The sequence below is a fragment of the Lathyrus oleraceus genome, chromosome 7 (assembly GCF_024323335.1).
Source record: "Lathyrus oleraceus cultivar Zhongwan6 chromosome 7, CAAS_Psat_ZW6_1.0, whole genome shotgun sequence".
In the NCBI taxonomy this organism is placed as follows: domain Eukaryota; kingdom Viridiplantae; phylum Streptophyta; class Magnoliopsida; order Fabales; family Fabaceae; genus Lathyrus; species Lathyrus oleraceus.
The window spans coordinates 35,822,442-35,835,702 of NC_066585.1; the positions used below are offsets into that span (position 1 = coordinate 35,822,442).

Here is a 13,261-nt window from a genome sequence, read left to right on the forward strand (position 1 = left end):
CATTCTACTTTATCATGTATTTCGACTTTATTTATATGTATGTCCTTTTTTGATCATATGGATTTATATATGTCATTTTTTATGATTTAAATCTCATCATATAACATGGTTATAAACGTTTATAAATCATCACTTTCATTTGTATAAACAGAAATTTCTATCAATAATGACCTTAATAGAAAGAAAAAAAGGAAAGTTGAAACGTTTTGGGCTGTGAAGCCCACAAAGTTCAATCGTAAAACGCCAACAGTAACAAAAACCGCGCTGTTCACACAGGAATCGCATAATTAGGGTTTAAGCCTGAAAATCAAATCCAACTCCATTTTTGCGCTCAAACCAACAACATAACAGAACATTGCACCATCTTTCAGCTCAAAAACCGAAAATGGAGCAAGAACCAGCAACACTCGGAAAACGAAGGGATTCCGAAACCACCGACGCCGGCGACACTTCTTCAAAACCAAAGAAACCCCGCAGTTTAGAACGCACTTGCGTCCACGAAGTTGCAGTTCCAAGCAATTACATCTCAACAAAGGACGAATCACTTCACGGAACACTCTCCAATCCTCTCCACAACAGCACCATGGCAAAAACCTACTCCTTCACACTCGACCCCTTCCAACAAGTATCAATCGCGTGCCTCGAACGGAACGAGTCCGTTTTGGTTTCAGCTCACACTTCAGCTGGAAAGACTGCGATTGCGGAGTACGCAGTCGCAATGGCGTTTAGAGATAAACAGAGAGTTATCTATACTTCTCCGCTTAAAGCGCTTAGTAACCAGAAATACAGAGAGCTCAGTCAAGAATTTAAAGACGTAGGGTTGATGACCGGTGATGTTACGATCTCTCCGAATGCGACGTGTCTTGTTATGACGACGGAGATTCTTAGGGGAATGCTGTATCGTGGTTCTGAGGTTTTGAAGGAAGTTGCTTGGGTTATATTTGATGAAATTCATTATATGAAGGATCGTGAAAGAGGTGTTGTTTGGGAAGAAAGTATAATCTTTTTGCCGCCTGCTATTAAAATGGTGTTTCTTTCGGCTACTATGTCGAATGCTACGGAGTTTGCGGAGTGGATTTGTAATATACATAAGCAACCCTGTCATGTTGTGTATACTGATTTTAGACCGACTCCGTTGCAGCATTATGTTTTTCCCAATGGTGGGAATGGATTGTATTTGGTTGTCGATGAGAATGAACAGTTTAGGGAGGATAATTTTGTTAAGCTGCAGGATACTTTTTCTAAGCAGAAAGTTGGTGATGGGTTTAGGGGTGGTAAATCTAATGGCAGACATGGGAAAGGTGGTTCTGCTGGTGCTGGTTCTGACATATACAAAATTGTTAAGGTCAGTTACTTCTTCCATTCCTTGTGTTAGTCATCAACCATATTTATTAATTTTTTGGGTGGAACTGGTTGTGTTTTCTTAATTGTATGTATTATTTAACAATTTACTTTGTAGAGGATCTTGTTCATTGTGATGGAATATCGGCTTATTAAATAATGATTTCATCTGTTTTGGCTTTTATTGAAATACATAGAATTTTAGGAAAGTTAAATAGTAAGCAGACATATTGGTACATTATATGCATATATTGTATATAGGGAGTCCAGTGTTAGTAGGAAAATTAATACAACTTATTTTTTCCTGACACAAAATGGGGTAATTTATTGAATGTTGCACTTTTCTGTTCGGAGAAGACACACATGTCAGAGAGCTACCACCAGTGCATTCAGGATTCATGAAAAACAGTACATGTACTTAAGTAGTTAATTGTTGATCGATGAGTTCTTGATTCATTTATATTTTGTTACTAAGTAAATATTATTGGAAGGGAGAAAGGAAGGGGTGGATATACAGTTATACACTTGTCTGCAGAGGAAAAGAGGAGGAAAAAGTACGAACTGATAAACACATTGTGAATCTAGATGGATACTTATTATAAAGAATATATTAAACCTAGATTGAAACATATTATTGTTATAAAGAACATATTAAAGCAATAATAAAGCCCTTCTCCATACATTATGAATCTATGTTGCTTTTATTGTCATAAGGGCAATGAAGCACGAATACGTCAAAATCTCTGCCGAATCATATCCGATATGCCGTTGATATGTATCGATGAAGCATCTGTATTTGTTTACTTTAAAAAACAAATAAATAAGTTTTGACATGGCGGCGATATGACTCCCATATGTCAAGAATACGTAATAAGTATGGTATTCTCTTTAACTTTTTCTTGTTGTTGCCATTTTTCAAGATTGGTGTTTTCTCCCACAATTCATTATCAATTACCAATGTTTCAAATTTAATTCAGATTAATGGTTACTTACTTTTTACGTATTAATGTTTTTTGTAAAGGAAAGGTCTAGATTCTAGAGTATACCATACTTGTTACAGTCCCTTCTTCCGACCTTTCACACCTTTACACAGCAAGAGATTCTTATTACCAGACTCATTATCACCTTCATCCAACTCAAATATTTTAAGTAAATTTATTTCTGAAAGTATAATTCTAATATCTTAGTTAAGATTTAATATTTAGTAATGTGTTAAAAGTTGTGTTATGAGTTTGGTTTTTGATAGACTTGATTTGACTAATATCTAATTTTAATTTTCATATACCTGTCCTAAACGTATTGTATCTATACCCATATCACGTCCCTTGCTTCATTGAACATGATACTTGTATTGTATCTGATAAAGGACACTCTTTTAAAAAAACCATGAACTTGATACTCGTATCGTATCTGATAAACGACACTCTTTTAACCATACACATCCGTAGCCATATGCCTAGTACCTAATCACATTAAAGCAATAATGTGCAATGTTTTGATATACTTTGGGGCATTTGAGAGGGGTATAATTCTTGCACTTTTGATGATATCTACTGATAACCAGTTACTTTTGAATATGATTAGGCATACTAGGCACATGGCTACGGTTGTGCAAAGTTCATGGCATTTCTAAAAGAGGGTCCTTTACACATATGTTGACGGATTGGGTAGCTTTATTACACTGATGGTGTTAATTGTTCATGGGTTTACACTTTTACTTTTATCTATTTTAGGAAATGTTTTTTTATTCTCCGTCCCATTTTATTGCTTTTTATTTTAGTTGGTGTATTTCTTAATTTTCAGATGATCATGGAAAGGAAATTCCAACCTGTTATCATCTTTAGCTTCAGTAGGAGAGAGTGTGAGCAGCATGCAATGGCTATGTCTAAGCTTGACTTCAACACCCAAGAGGAAAAGGATACAGTGGAGCATGTTTTTAGGAATGCAGTTCTCTGTTTGAATGAAGAAGACCGGAGCTTACCTGCTATCGAGCTGATGTTACCACTACTTCAGCGAGGAATTGCTGTCCACCATTCTGGCCTTCTTCCTGTCATCAAAGAATTGGTTGAGCTTCTTTTCCAGGAAGGTCTTGTAAAGGCCCTCTTTGCTACTGAGACAGTAAGATTTTTTCAAGCTTCTGATTTTTCCCCTAAAATTCTCTTGATAATATCTTTTTGAAGATTACTTAGATGAATTTTTCTACAGTTTGCAATGGGTTTAAATATGCCGGCAAAAACTGTTGTATTCACTGCTGTTAAGAAGTGGGATGGTGATAGTCACCGTTATATTGGCTCTGGTGAATATATACAGGTGAGTGATGTTTTTTTTTATTTTTTTATTGGTGGTGGTGATTGAAGACTTATTCATTCTATCGGGGTATCAAAATTCTTACTTACTACTGATGATATGGTCCCTTTAGATGAGTGGAAGGGCCGGGCGTCGTGGCAAAGATGAGCGTGGGATTTGTATCATAATGATTGATGAGGAGGTGAGTTTATTGCCAGTCATTTTTTGTTTTCTGTACCTCCAGTGCTGCATAATGAAATATGCATACCCACGCCTCTTCTGTTGACCTTTTTCCAAATAGTAGTATTTTAATAGTCACCTTTGTTAATTTTATCGGGATAATTTAGAAATAGCAACTTGATATTTCTTTTGACAAATAGACTTGTTATATGATTAAATATATGTCCATTAAAAAATAGCCTATATCTTTTTGCTTTGATATTGTTGGTTGAAGGATGGTTCAATACATTTATGGTTGAGTTTATTTCAGAATCACCTTGTAAAAAGTGTTTGAAACAAAATTCAACATTAAGGTGGACAATTTGTACGTGTTCTCGTAGAACTGCACTGGAAGAGATAGGAAAACACTTTGTTGGCTATCATTATTCTCTGAAATGGGATTGCAAAATCCAAGGGAAAGAAACAGTGTTGGCAACTTGGCTATCTACTATTATAACTTAACTAATCAGCTGTTGATACAGTTGTCAACAGAACTGTTATGGGCTGTTCTAACCTCTAACTAAATTCTGATACTTTGGCCAACTACACATACTTCTCGGATAGTAATCATCTAGTAGCAATTTAAATAAACCAAGCAAAATGGGTTTGATTTCTTTTTATTTTGAAGTTCTAATCTGACTAGAGTCAAGTTAAATAACTTATTTTTATTTTAATATTATTTTATTAATTAAAACGAGATGGAGCATGATACTATTTAGTTTTGTGTAAGACATCTGTTTCAACTTTTTCAATAGGATAATAGACCCTATGAACAAGGAGGTTACCTGCTCTGTTTGAAATAGCATGTCACTATTCGTTTTTTATCTTTCTGTTTTCTCTTCATATGTTCATTAACAGAATATGCGAATTAGGCTTTCAAAAGCACTTTTTTGTATAATATTTTGGACATGTATTTGTGTATGCTTGAAAATTCTGTTATTTGTATACTAAATCTTGTTGGTTTTTTGGTACTCCCTTTTCACGTGGTATGGCTGCAAGACTATAAGTTGGGTGTTTTGTATTGTGTTCTCATTCTATTCTTAGTTATTATGGTATATGTCAGTCACTGGTTTGGTTTTGAACGGAACTAAAACTTATTGGTTTTGCAATACTGAACTCAACATTATCGAATTGTTTCACAGATGGAAATGAATACCCTCAAAGACATGGTTCTGGGTAAACCCGCTCCTTTAGTTAGTACATTTAGGCTTAGTTACTACTCAATTTTAAATTTGATGAGCCGTGCAGAAGGCCAATTCACTGCCGAACACGTGATAAGAAACTCATTTCATCAATTTCAATATGAGAAGGTTTGAACCCAACCATTTCCTTTAAAACATTATTTGTATTTCGTGCACTGTAGCTGTGATGTTTAACTTGTGTACTCGTTACCCATATTAAGGCCTTACCTGATATGGGAAAAAGGGTATCTATGCTGGAGCAGGAAGTAGCCTTGCTTGATGCTGCAGGGGAGGTAATCTTTATTCCTGGGCCACGTTTTTTTTTGTTAATTATTTTCTGTGTGGTTTTAATATATTGATATTGATATTTTATTTACTATTTGCTATTATTCATTATTTGTGTAGGCTGAAGTATCTGAATATCATAAGCTGAAATTAGAATATGCTCTTCTTGAGAAGAAGATGATGTCGCAAATAATAAGACCGGAAATGATTCTTTATTTTCTTGTCCCTGGTCGATTGGTAAGTGGTGGTTATCATCGGTGCGTAATTGAGTTAGTTTTTTTTTTCTTGCTTCTCTAACTAATCCTGATCATCAGCGTGTAAACGAGTTTATGATATCATAAATTCATCTGTATGTGTGTGTATATATGTGCTGTTGGAATTTCCGCTTTCATTGTGGTCCGCCCCTAGTTGCCTTAATTGCGGCATTTGGCTTGCCTTCATTACAACCTCCAACACCTAGATTGTGTTAGGTTTGGAGGGGTGGATTTAGTCCCACATTGCTTAGAGATATGACCTGTATTGTGTTTATTTGTGGGGACAATTCTCACCTTACAAGCCAATTTTGTAGGGGTGTGTTAGACCTAACCCAAATTCTGAGATGGTATCAAAGCTTATCCTAAATCTGTTGTTGGGCTTCCCGCATCGTCCACGCCCTAGGCTCATTGAGGTCCGAGCATGAGGGGGATGTGTTGAAATTTCCGCCCCTAGTTGCCTTAATTGTGGCATTTGGCTTGCCTTCATTGCAACCTCCAACACCTTCATTGTGTTGGGTTTGAAGGGGTGGGTTTAGTCCCACATTGCTTAGAAATATGACTTGTATTGTGTTTATAAGTTGGGGCAATCCTCACCTTACAAGCTGGTTTTGTAAGGGTGAGTTAGGCCCAACCCAAATTCTGAGATGGTTGTTTTAATTTTCAGCATTAAACGTAAATTATTTCCTGCATTGTCTGTGCACGACTGTTCAGTTTTATTTTTTAGTTCTTCTGTGTTTAATTTGTCTCGGGTTTATACTTGCATCAAACGCCACTGAAATAGATGGTCTTGTTAATCTTGCAGATTAAAGTAAGAGAAGGCGGGACAGATTGGGGCTGGGGTGTTGTAGTCAATGTTGTTAAGAAACCTGTTGGTGGTTATATAGTTGACACTTTACTTCATTGTTCACCTAGTTCAAGCGAAAACAGTACACGGTCAAAACCATGTCCACCGCGCCTTGGAGAGAAAGGTGAAATGCATGTGGTAAGCTGCCATTTTGACTGTCATGCTACTTTTTCAGGGCTCTGTTGTTTACTCACTTCACTTTACATATGCCAAAGACAGCTTCATTCTCTTGACTGCTTCATTTTGCAATAGGTCCCTGTTCAATTACCATTAATCTCTGCGCTTAGTAAACTAATGATACACGTACCTCCTGATCTCCGGCCCTTGGAAGCTCGGCAAAGCATACTCCTTGCTGTTCAGGAGCTGGGCAATCGTTTTCCTCAAGGTCTTCCAAAGCTTAACCCTGTTAAGGTAAAATTTTCCATCCTCAGCTATCATAAATTGCGGTATGTTCTTTACTTTTGTTATCAGAATTAAGGGGTGACTGTTCTAGGCTCTTTAATGTTTCACATGATATTAGACATGATTTTTATGTAAACTGTAAGGCAAAAGCTGTATCAAATTTAATGGTCTCCAACATTATGTCTCGGCAATATCTGTGCATGTTTTAATATTTTTAGTGCAGAGTCAAAGACCTGCCTTTGTGCATCAAATTTTTTCCTCTTCATCAGTGTTAATCTTATAATTTCTCTATCTCACTGTCTTTTAAGCAAGGAAGGTTATCTTAGCACATGCTCACAGCTGAATTTTAGTGTTCTTTAAAATAGTCACACCATTTATTCATTATTCTTAAATAAATTTTGCAGGACATGGATGTACGAGATTCAGAGATAGTTGAACTTGTCAATCAAATAGAAGAGCTTGAGAAAAAGTTGCTTGGTCATCCTATGCATAAGGTTTGCTAAAATTAGTCTGGTCCATATTCTGTACGTATAGATGTGATGATGTTGGTCTTTGGTTTGAATGTTTCTTCAACACTTTGCTGTAAGTTAGGTTCAAGATGTAGATCAAATTAAGAGCTTTGAGAGGAAAGCTGAAGCGAATCATGAAATTCAACACCTGAAAGCAAAAATGCGAGACTCCCAGGTATTGACTTTGCTGAGGCCTCATTATTTGCCAAAGTTAATTATTAAGCTGGACTTACATGTTGGAGTTTAGAACTGAATGGGAGACAAGAAAGTATGTGATGTGCATTACATATAAGCCTATGTTACCAAATGTGAATAATTAACAACTTAACAGTTGATGAGAGGTTAATATGATAGTTTTGTCCATGACAAATATTGAGTGCACCATTCTTGAATGTGGACAATGTACCATTCTTGAATGTGGACAATGTTTAACTGTACTAGTTTATTTATTTTTCTAAACTGTTGAGTGCAAACTTCATATCAATATTTCAGCTGCAAAAATTTCGGGATGAACTTAAAAATCGCTCTCGAGTCTTAAAGAAGCTTGGTCATATTGACGCTGATAGTGTAGTTCAATTGAAAGGAAGGGCAGCCTGCTTGGTTGACACAGGAGATGAACTCCTTGTCACTGAATTAATGTTTAATGGTGAATCAATATGCATTCGTTTGTTCTTTTTTCTGTATGGCTTAGAGTTTGTGTTACATAATCTGATTTTTCTCCCTGTCTTATATTCATTTCTCTTCCTCATTAGGCACTTTTAATGATCTGGACCATCATCAAGTTGCTGCTCTTGCAAGTTGTTTTATACCAGTAGATAAATCAAGTGAGCAGATACAACTGAGATCAGAGCTTGCGAGACCTCTACAGCAGCTTCAAGACAATGCAAGAAGGATAGCAGAGGTGCTCTATCATTTAACTTAATATTTTTTTGTGAATTAAATTATAACTGGGATTACTTTATGGTTATAGATACAACACGAATGCAAATTGGAAGTAAATGTGAATGAGTATGTCGAATCAACAGTAAAGCCATTCTTGATGGATGTAATATACTCTTGGTCTAAGGTTCGTAATATCATATTTTTGACTCAAATGTTTTTTCTTCTTTTAAGCCGTTTGCTTGATTTCTTGCAAAAAACTGAAAATTCTATTCCTGGATAAATTGTTATTCATATTCCTGAATAAGTTTCCAGAGTAAAAGTTCTATTACACATGTCTCGGTTGACCTAATTGCATAGATTGCTATTTAAACTTGAGAAACCGCTGGAAAAAGTTAGTAGTAAACGGTTTGCTTGGTAGTAAACGGTTCATCTTGCTACTTTAGTCATAGGAAAATAAAGAATATACGGGAATTCTGAACACGGGATTGGTAGAGGGTGTTGAGAGTACCACATTGGATGGGTGTAGTCTGAAAATGTGATTATAATTGGGAGACATCCCTCACCTTACAAGTCGGTTTTTGTAAGTTAGACTCAATAATAAAATGTAATTATAGTATCAGAATATATCTAAAGTTTGTTTGGCCATCTGTTGTCACACCATTGGGGACATGATCTAGTTTATTTGTAATCCTAGGTGTGAGCCAGGGTTGTGTTGAAAGTCTCACATTAGATGATATATAGGCCTGGGAATTTGTTTACAAGTGGGAAGCGTCTCTCACTTTAGAAGTCGGTTTTGTAAGAATGAATTAATCTCAATACAAAAACCTATTAGTGGGGAATGGTGTGCAATGCCATAAGTTATTATTTTTTGAACATTAGAGACTAGCCAGCACTCACATTTCTCTCCATCCCTACCAAAAAAAGAAAAGCAATTGAGGTATATGGTATTTAAGCTGAACCACACCTTTAAAGATAACTCTTGCCCTTTTGCGCGCCTTACAAATGACAGACAAGTTTGACAAGAGTTAGCTTAACGAAATTAGCATTTGACAGTCCAGGTGGAGGAGGAAGGTAAAAAAGGTTTAGGATAATTAGATATTTTCTTATAATATTCAATCATCACACAACCTGTCAAGAACCCTTGTGAGCTGGTGACATTGTTTTTTTATAAAGTTGGAATTATGAACACATGATGTCCTGGTTCTGTTTATCGCTTGTGATTAGTAAAGTTCAGTCGTTGTAACTTGTAATAGAACCTAAAATCATCCCTTGAACATATAAAAACAAATGAATTATCAAAATTTGTGAAATGTAGGCATAGGCATTTGAGTTGGGTTGTCATGGTTGTTAGTCGTGGTAGACAACATAGTAAGTAGTAACATGTGCCAGAAGCTCTCACCTATTACAGGGATCCTTTTGCTTCATAATGTATGGATTCAACATGCTTAGACGATAAATTAACAACTTAAAGTACACAGACATACGCTTTGTGCGCCTAAACACACACATTCTGCTACTCTTTTTTCATTACCAAGAGGTCTACAAAATAGACTCATCTATGTTGATCTTGATTCATTACCAAGAGGTCTACAAAATAGACTCATCTATGTTGAGATTCATTTCCAAGAGGTCTTCAAAATAGACTTATCTGTGCTGATTGTTATACTAAATCTCATTTTAGATTGCTTGCATTATAAGACACACATAGACATCCTCACTGCAGCAGCGAGTATGCTCCTCTAATGAGTGGGAGAAAAGAGGAGTAGTTAATGTATTGGTTTGTAAGTTTTTATTAACCTCTTATGTTTCTTATTTTTGACCCAGGGATCTAGTTTTGCTGATGTTACTCAAATGACTGACATCTTCGAGGGCAGTATCATTAGGGCTGCTAGAAGGCTTGATGAGTTTTTGAATCAGGTAACCACATGGTTTCTTATAAATAGGACCAGAGGGAGTATTAGCGAAAGGACATTGCAGAAAATAGTAGATATTGAAAAGCAAACTTAAACTATTGAGAAATCATATCCTCATAATTTGTGTGGTTTGGTTAAACATGACTCATCAAAAGTGCCATTTTCGACATTTACATATTACAATTTATGTTTGATTTTATAACTTTGCATATGTTATATTTGATATAAGCTTGAAGTTTGAGGTGTTTAGTTGCCAAATTAGAAAGTGTGTGGGTTAAAGTAGCGGTTGTTGACTTGTGTTTCAGCAATTATTTTTACCATCGTAAAATCCCCTCATGTTAAAAATTAGCTTTTTTAACAAATTCCCGGCCTAATTAATTGTTTAGAAACAAAATGGAAATAATTCAGTTGACAATGAGTTTTTTTAGTTGGGATCTGCTATGACCGTATTTGCCTCTTTCCAGTTGCGTGCTGCTGCTGAAGCAGTTGGAGAAGTTGACTTGGAGAAGAAATTTGCTGCAGCAAGTGAAAGCCTTCGACGTGGTATTATTTTTGCAAATTCTCTGTATCTGTGATTTGTTCTCCTGAAACCACTCCCTACATTCTCGATTACTCTGGCTGGAGGGCCGTTGCTACCTTCACATCCCTCCTTTCTGGGTGCGCTCAATACGTTCTTAAACTTTCTCTTGTAAATACTTTTTGTTCAATTTAACTGCTCGTAGTATAGGAGTTGTTGTATGCGAAAGTGATAGATGAACGAACTATTGATTAATTCAGATTGGTAGTATATTTCTCATCTAAGTCTACCTTCAGAACCCTTTGTCTGCCCTGGGGCTTGGGGAGTGGGGTAGCAAAGAAATTACTGTAGAAGGTAATCGATTATTCGCAGATGAGTCATTCTGGCATGTAAACATTTCAAAAACAAATTTTGTTTGACAGTTATTTACTTTAGTGATCATCTGAATAATTGATTTGGTTGAACTGAGAATGTGGATGCTAATCGGGACTAGAGTTTTGTTGTCAGTTATATAGATGCTTATGAACAAGTTCTTGAACTGTATCAATGGAGAATATCCTACCGATCTATCACTTTTTTATTCATTCTATCTAAGTAAATTACTTTAATGATTATTATTTTTTAAATAATTAAATTTCAAAAATAATGTTATTAAACATTTTAGTTGTGTATTTTATGTCATTTATATTAAGTTGATTTAGATAATGATCCAATTGTTTTCTTGGTTAATTTTCTAATTAAGTTAATTTTAATATTACAAGATCTTTGGAGTTGCCTATGCCTTACTCATGTGGAAAACTTAAAAAAGTTAGATCTTTAATTACTTGATAGAGTTTGGAGCAAACTTAAGGATTAGAAGGAAAATGTCTTTTTTGTAGTTGTGGGAGCGGAGCACCTCTATAAAAACAGATGTTGAACCTTTATCTACCTATGTTAGGTGTTGCTTTTTGATACTTAAAAGAAATTTCTGAGAAAACTTTCTGCTGATTTGGTTCTATAGAATTGTTTTAAAATTTTTAAATAATAAAAATTTATTTGATAGTTTGATTTTACAAAACTCCTAATAAAAAATTTGTGAAAATATATGTCCATCCTTAGTTTAATTTTGATAAAGACAAAAAGTTATTTTAAGAAGAAAAAGATTGAATCAAATATTAAGTTTGTGTTAAGATTTGAATTTTAATGATCTTGGATCATAGACCAAGATATAATGTTTAATTTAATGGTTATAGACCTTAAATGTTAAAAAAAAAATTTCAAACTCATTTTTGACTTTATTTTTAATATGGAAAAATTTGGTATTTTTTACTAAGAAAAATTTCTAATATAAGTTAGGTTAATCGATAAACATACCTGTAAGACCCTAATTTTGACCCTAAGATCCCTTATGACATCATATCATTTGATCATTGCATTCCCTCAAGGATCATAGCATCTTGTCTCCTTAACCCTAGGGTTGGGACTTGTGTGAGTGGTTTGAGACCACCAAGCTTGCTTGAATTGTATATTATTGTTTTTCTTATTTTGTTTACTAACCAAAAGCACAAAAATGTCACTAAAATCTTTTGTTTTGAAGCTTGAGCAGTCATGTGATCCAAGGCTCCTAGGAGACCCCTATGCTCAATGAAGTGGCCAGATGAAGATGAAAGCAAGCATAACAATGGTTCACCAAGCTCTCAATCATCATATATGTCTCCCAAGTATCTCAATTTGTCAATTTGATCAAGATAAACCAAAGGGCTTGAGGATTGTTTCCTAAGGAAACCCTAATTCAACTGTGCATTGACTGTGTCTTGCCCATGAAGCAACCTCAACCTATGATCAAATCCAATCAAAGGAAGTTCTTTCATTAATCATTTTATGCATATATGAGCCTACATGAGTATCCTCAATCATTCATTCATCAAGATTTGAAGTTTGGACTTGAGAAGTTGATCAGTCCATTCATCTAACTATTTTGAAATCCACTGAGACCTAACTTTTGATGTGTTTGTCAAATGAAGATGACCCCAAGAGAAAAAATGTTTTTAATAACCATATGAACAACTTTCATGTTCATCAAAAATCCATTTGAAACATGGAAGGTCAACATTCATTTCAAAACATTATAGGCCATTTTGACTAAAACCCTAATTTTGGGTCAACTTCCCAAAGACCTAACTCCTTCATTTTTTATGATTTTTAGGTGAGACCAAGTGAATTGTAAATTTTAAGATGTCTACTTCAATTGTTATGTTGGACAAAATTTCATAATCCTAAAATAAACACATGTGACAGTACAAAACATTATATGTCACTTTGGACCAAAGCCATTGAAATGTGAAAAAGTCCAACTTCAAGTACCCATAACTTTCTCATCAAAAATCCAAATGATGCAAAATTTAAGTCCAAATTGATTGTCTTGAAAATATATACAACTTTTATGTTGGAGGTTTTGTCATTTGAGGCTTGCATCATTGAAACATAAGGGCTTGAAGTTGGTCCATTTTGGCAAATTTCTCAAATACATGTTTTGTACCTTGAACTTCATGGTCAGTTTTCAATATTTTCCCAACTCCAAATGGATTTTTGTTTAACATAACATTTGTTCCTTATGTCAAGACCTTTCCAACCATTACCCACATGCTT

The 13,261-nt window shown here is 35.0% G+C and overlaps 1 protein-coding gene across 1 annotated transcript; it reads left to right on the forward strand.

The window, feature by feature from the left end:
• Positions 1 to 210: 210 nt before the first annotated feature.
• LOC127100941 (DExH-box ATP-dependent RNA helicase DExH10) lies at positions 211 to 11,097 on the forward strand. Its single transcript, XM_051038249.1, has 16 exons — positions 211 to 1,345; positions 3,145 to 3,459; positions 3,547 to 3,651; positions 3,761 to 3,829; positions 4,989 to 5,156; positions 5,249 to 5,320; positions 5,433 to 5,549; positions 6,369 to 6,548; positions 6,663 to 6,821; positions 7,217 to 7,306; positions 7,404 to 7,496; positions 7,814 to 7,967; positions 8,074 to 8,222; positions 8,292 to 8,387; positions 10,028 to 10,120; positions 10,581 to 11,097. Exons 1-16 carry the CDS (start codon positions 386 to 388, stop codon positions 10,689 to 10,691), a joined length of 2,931 nt encoding a protein of 976 aa, XP_050894206.1. The 5' UTR covers positions 211 to 385; the 3' UTR covers positions 10,692 to 11,097.
• The last annotated feature ends 2,164 nt before the right edge of the window (positions 11,098 to 13,261 follow it).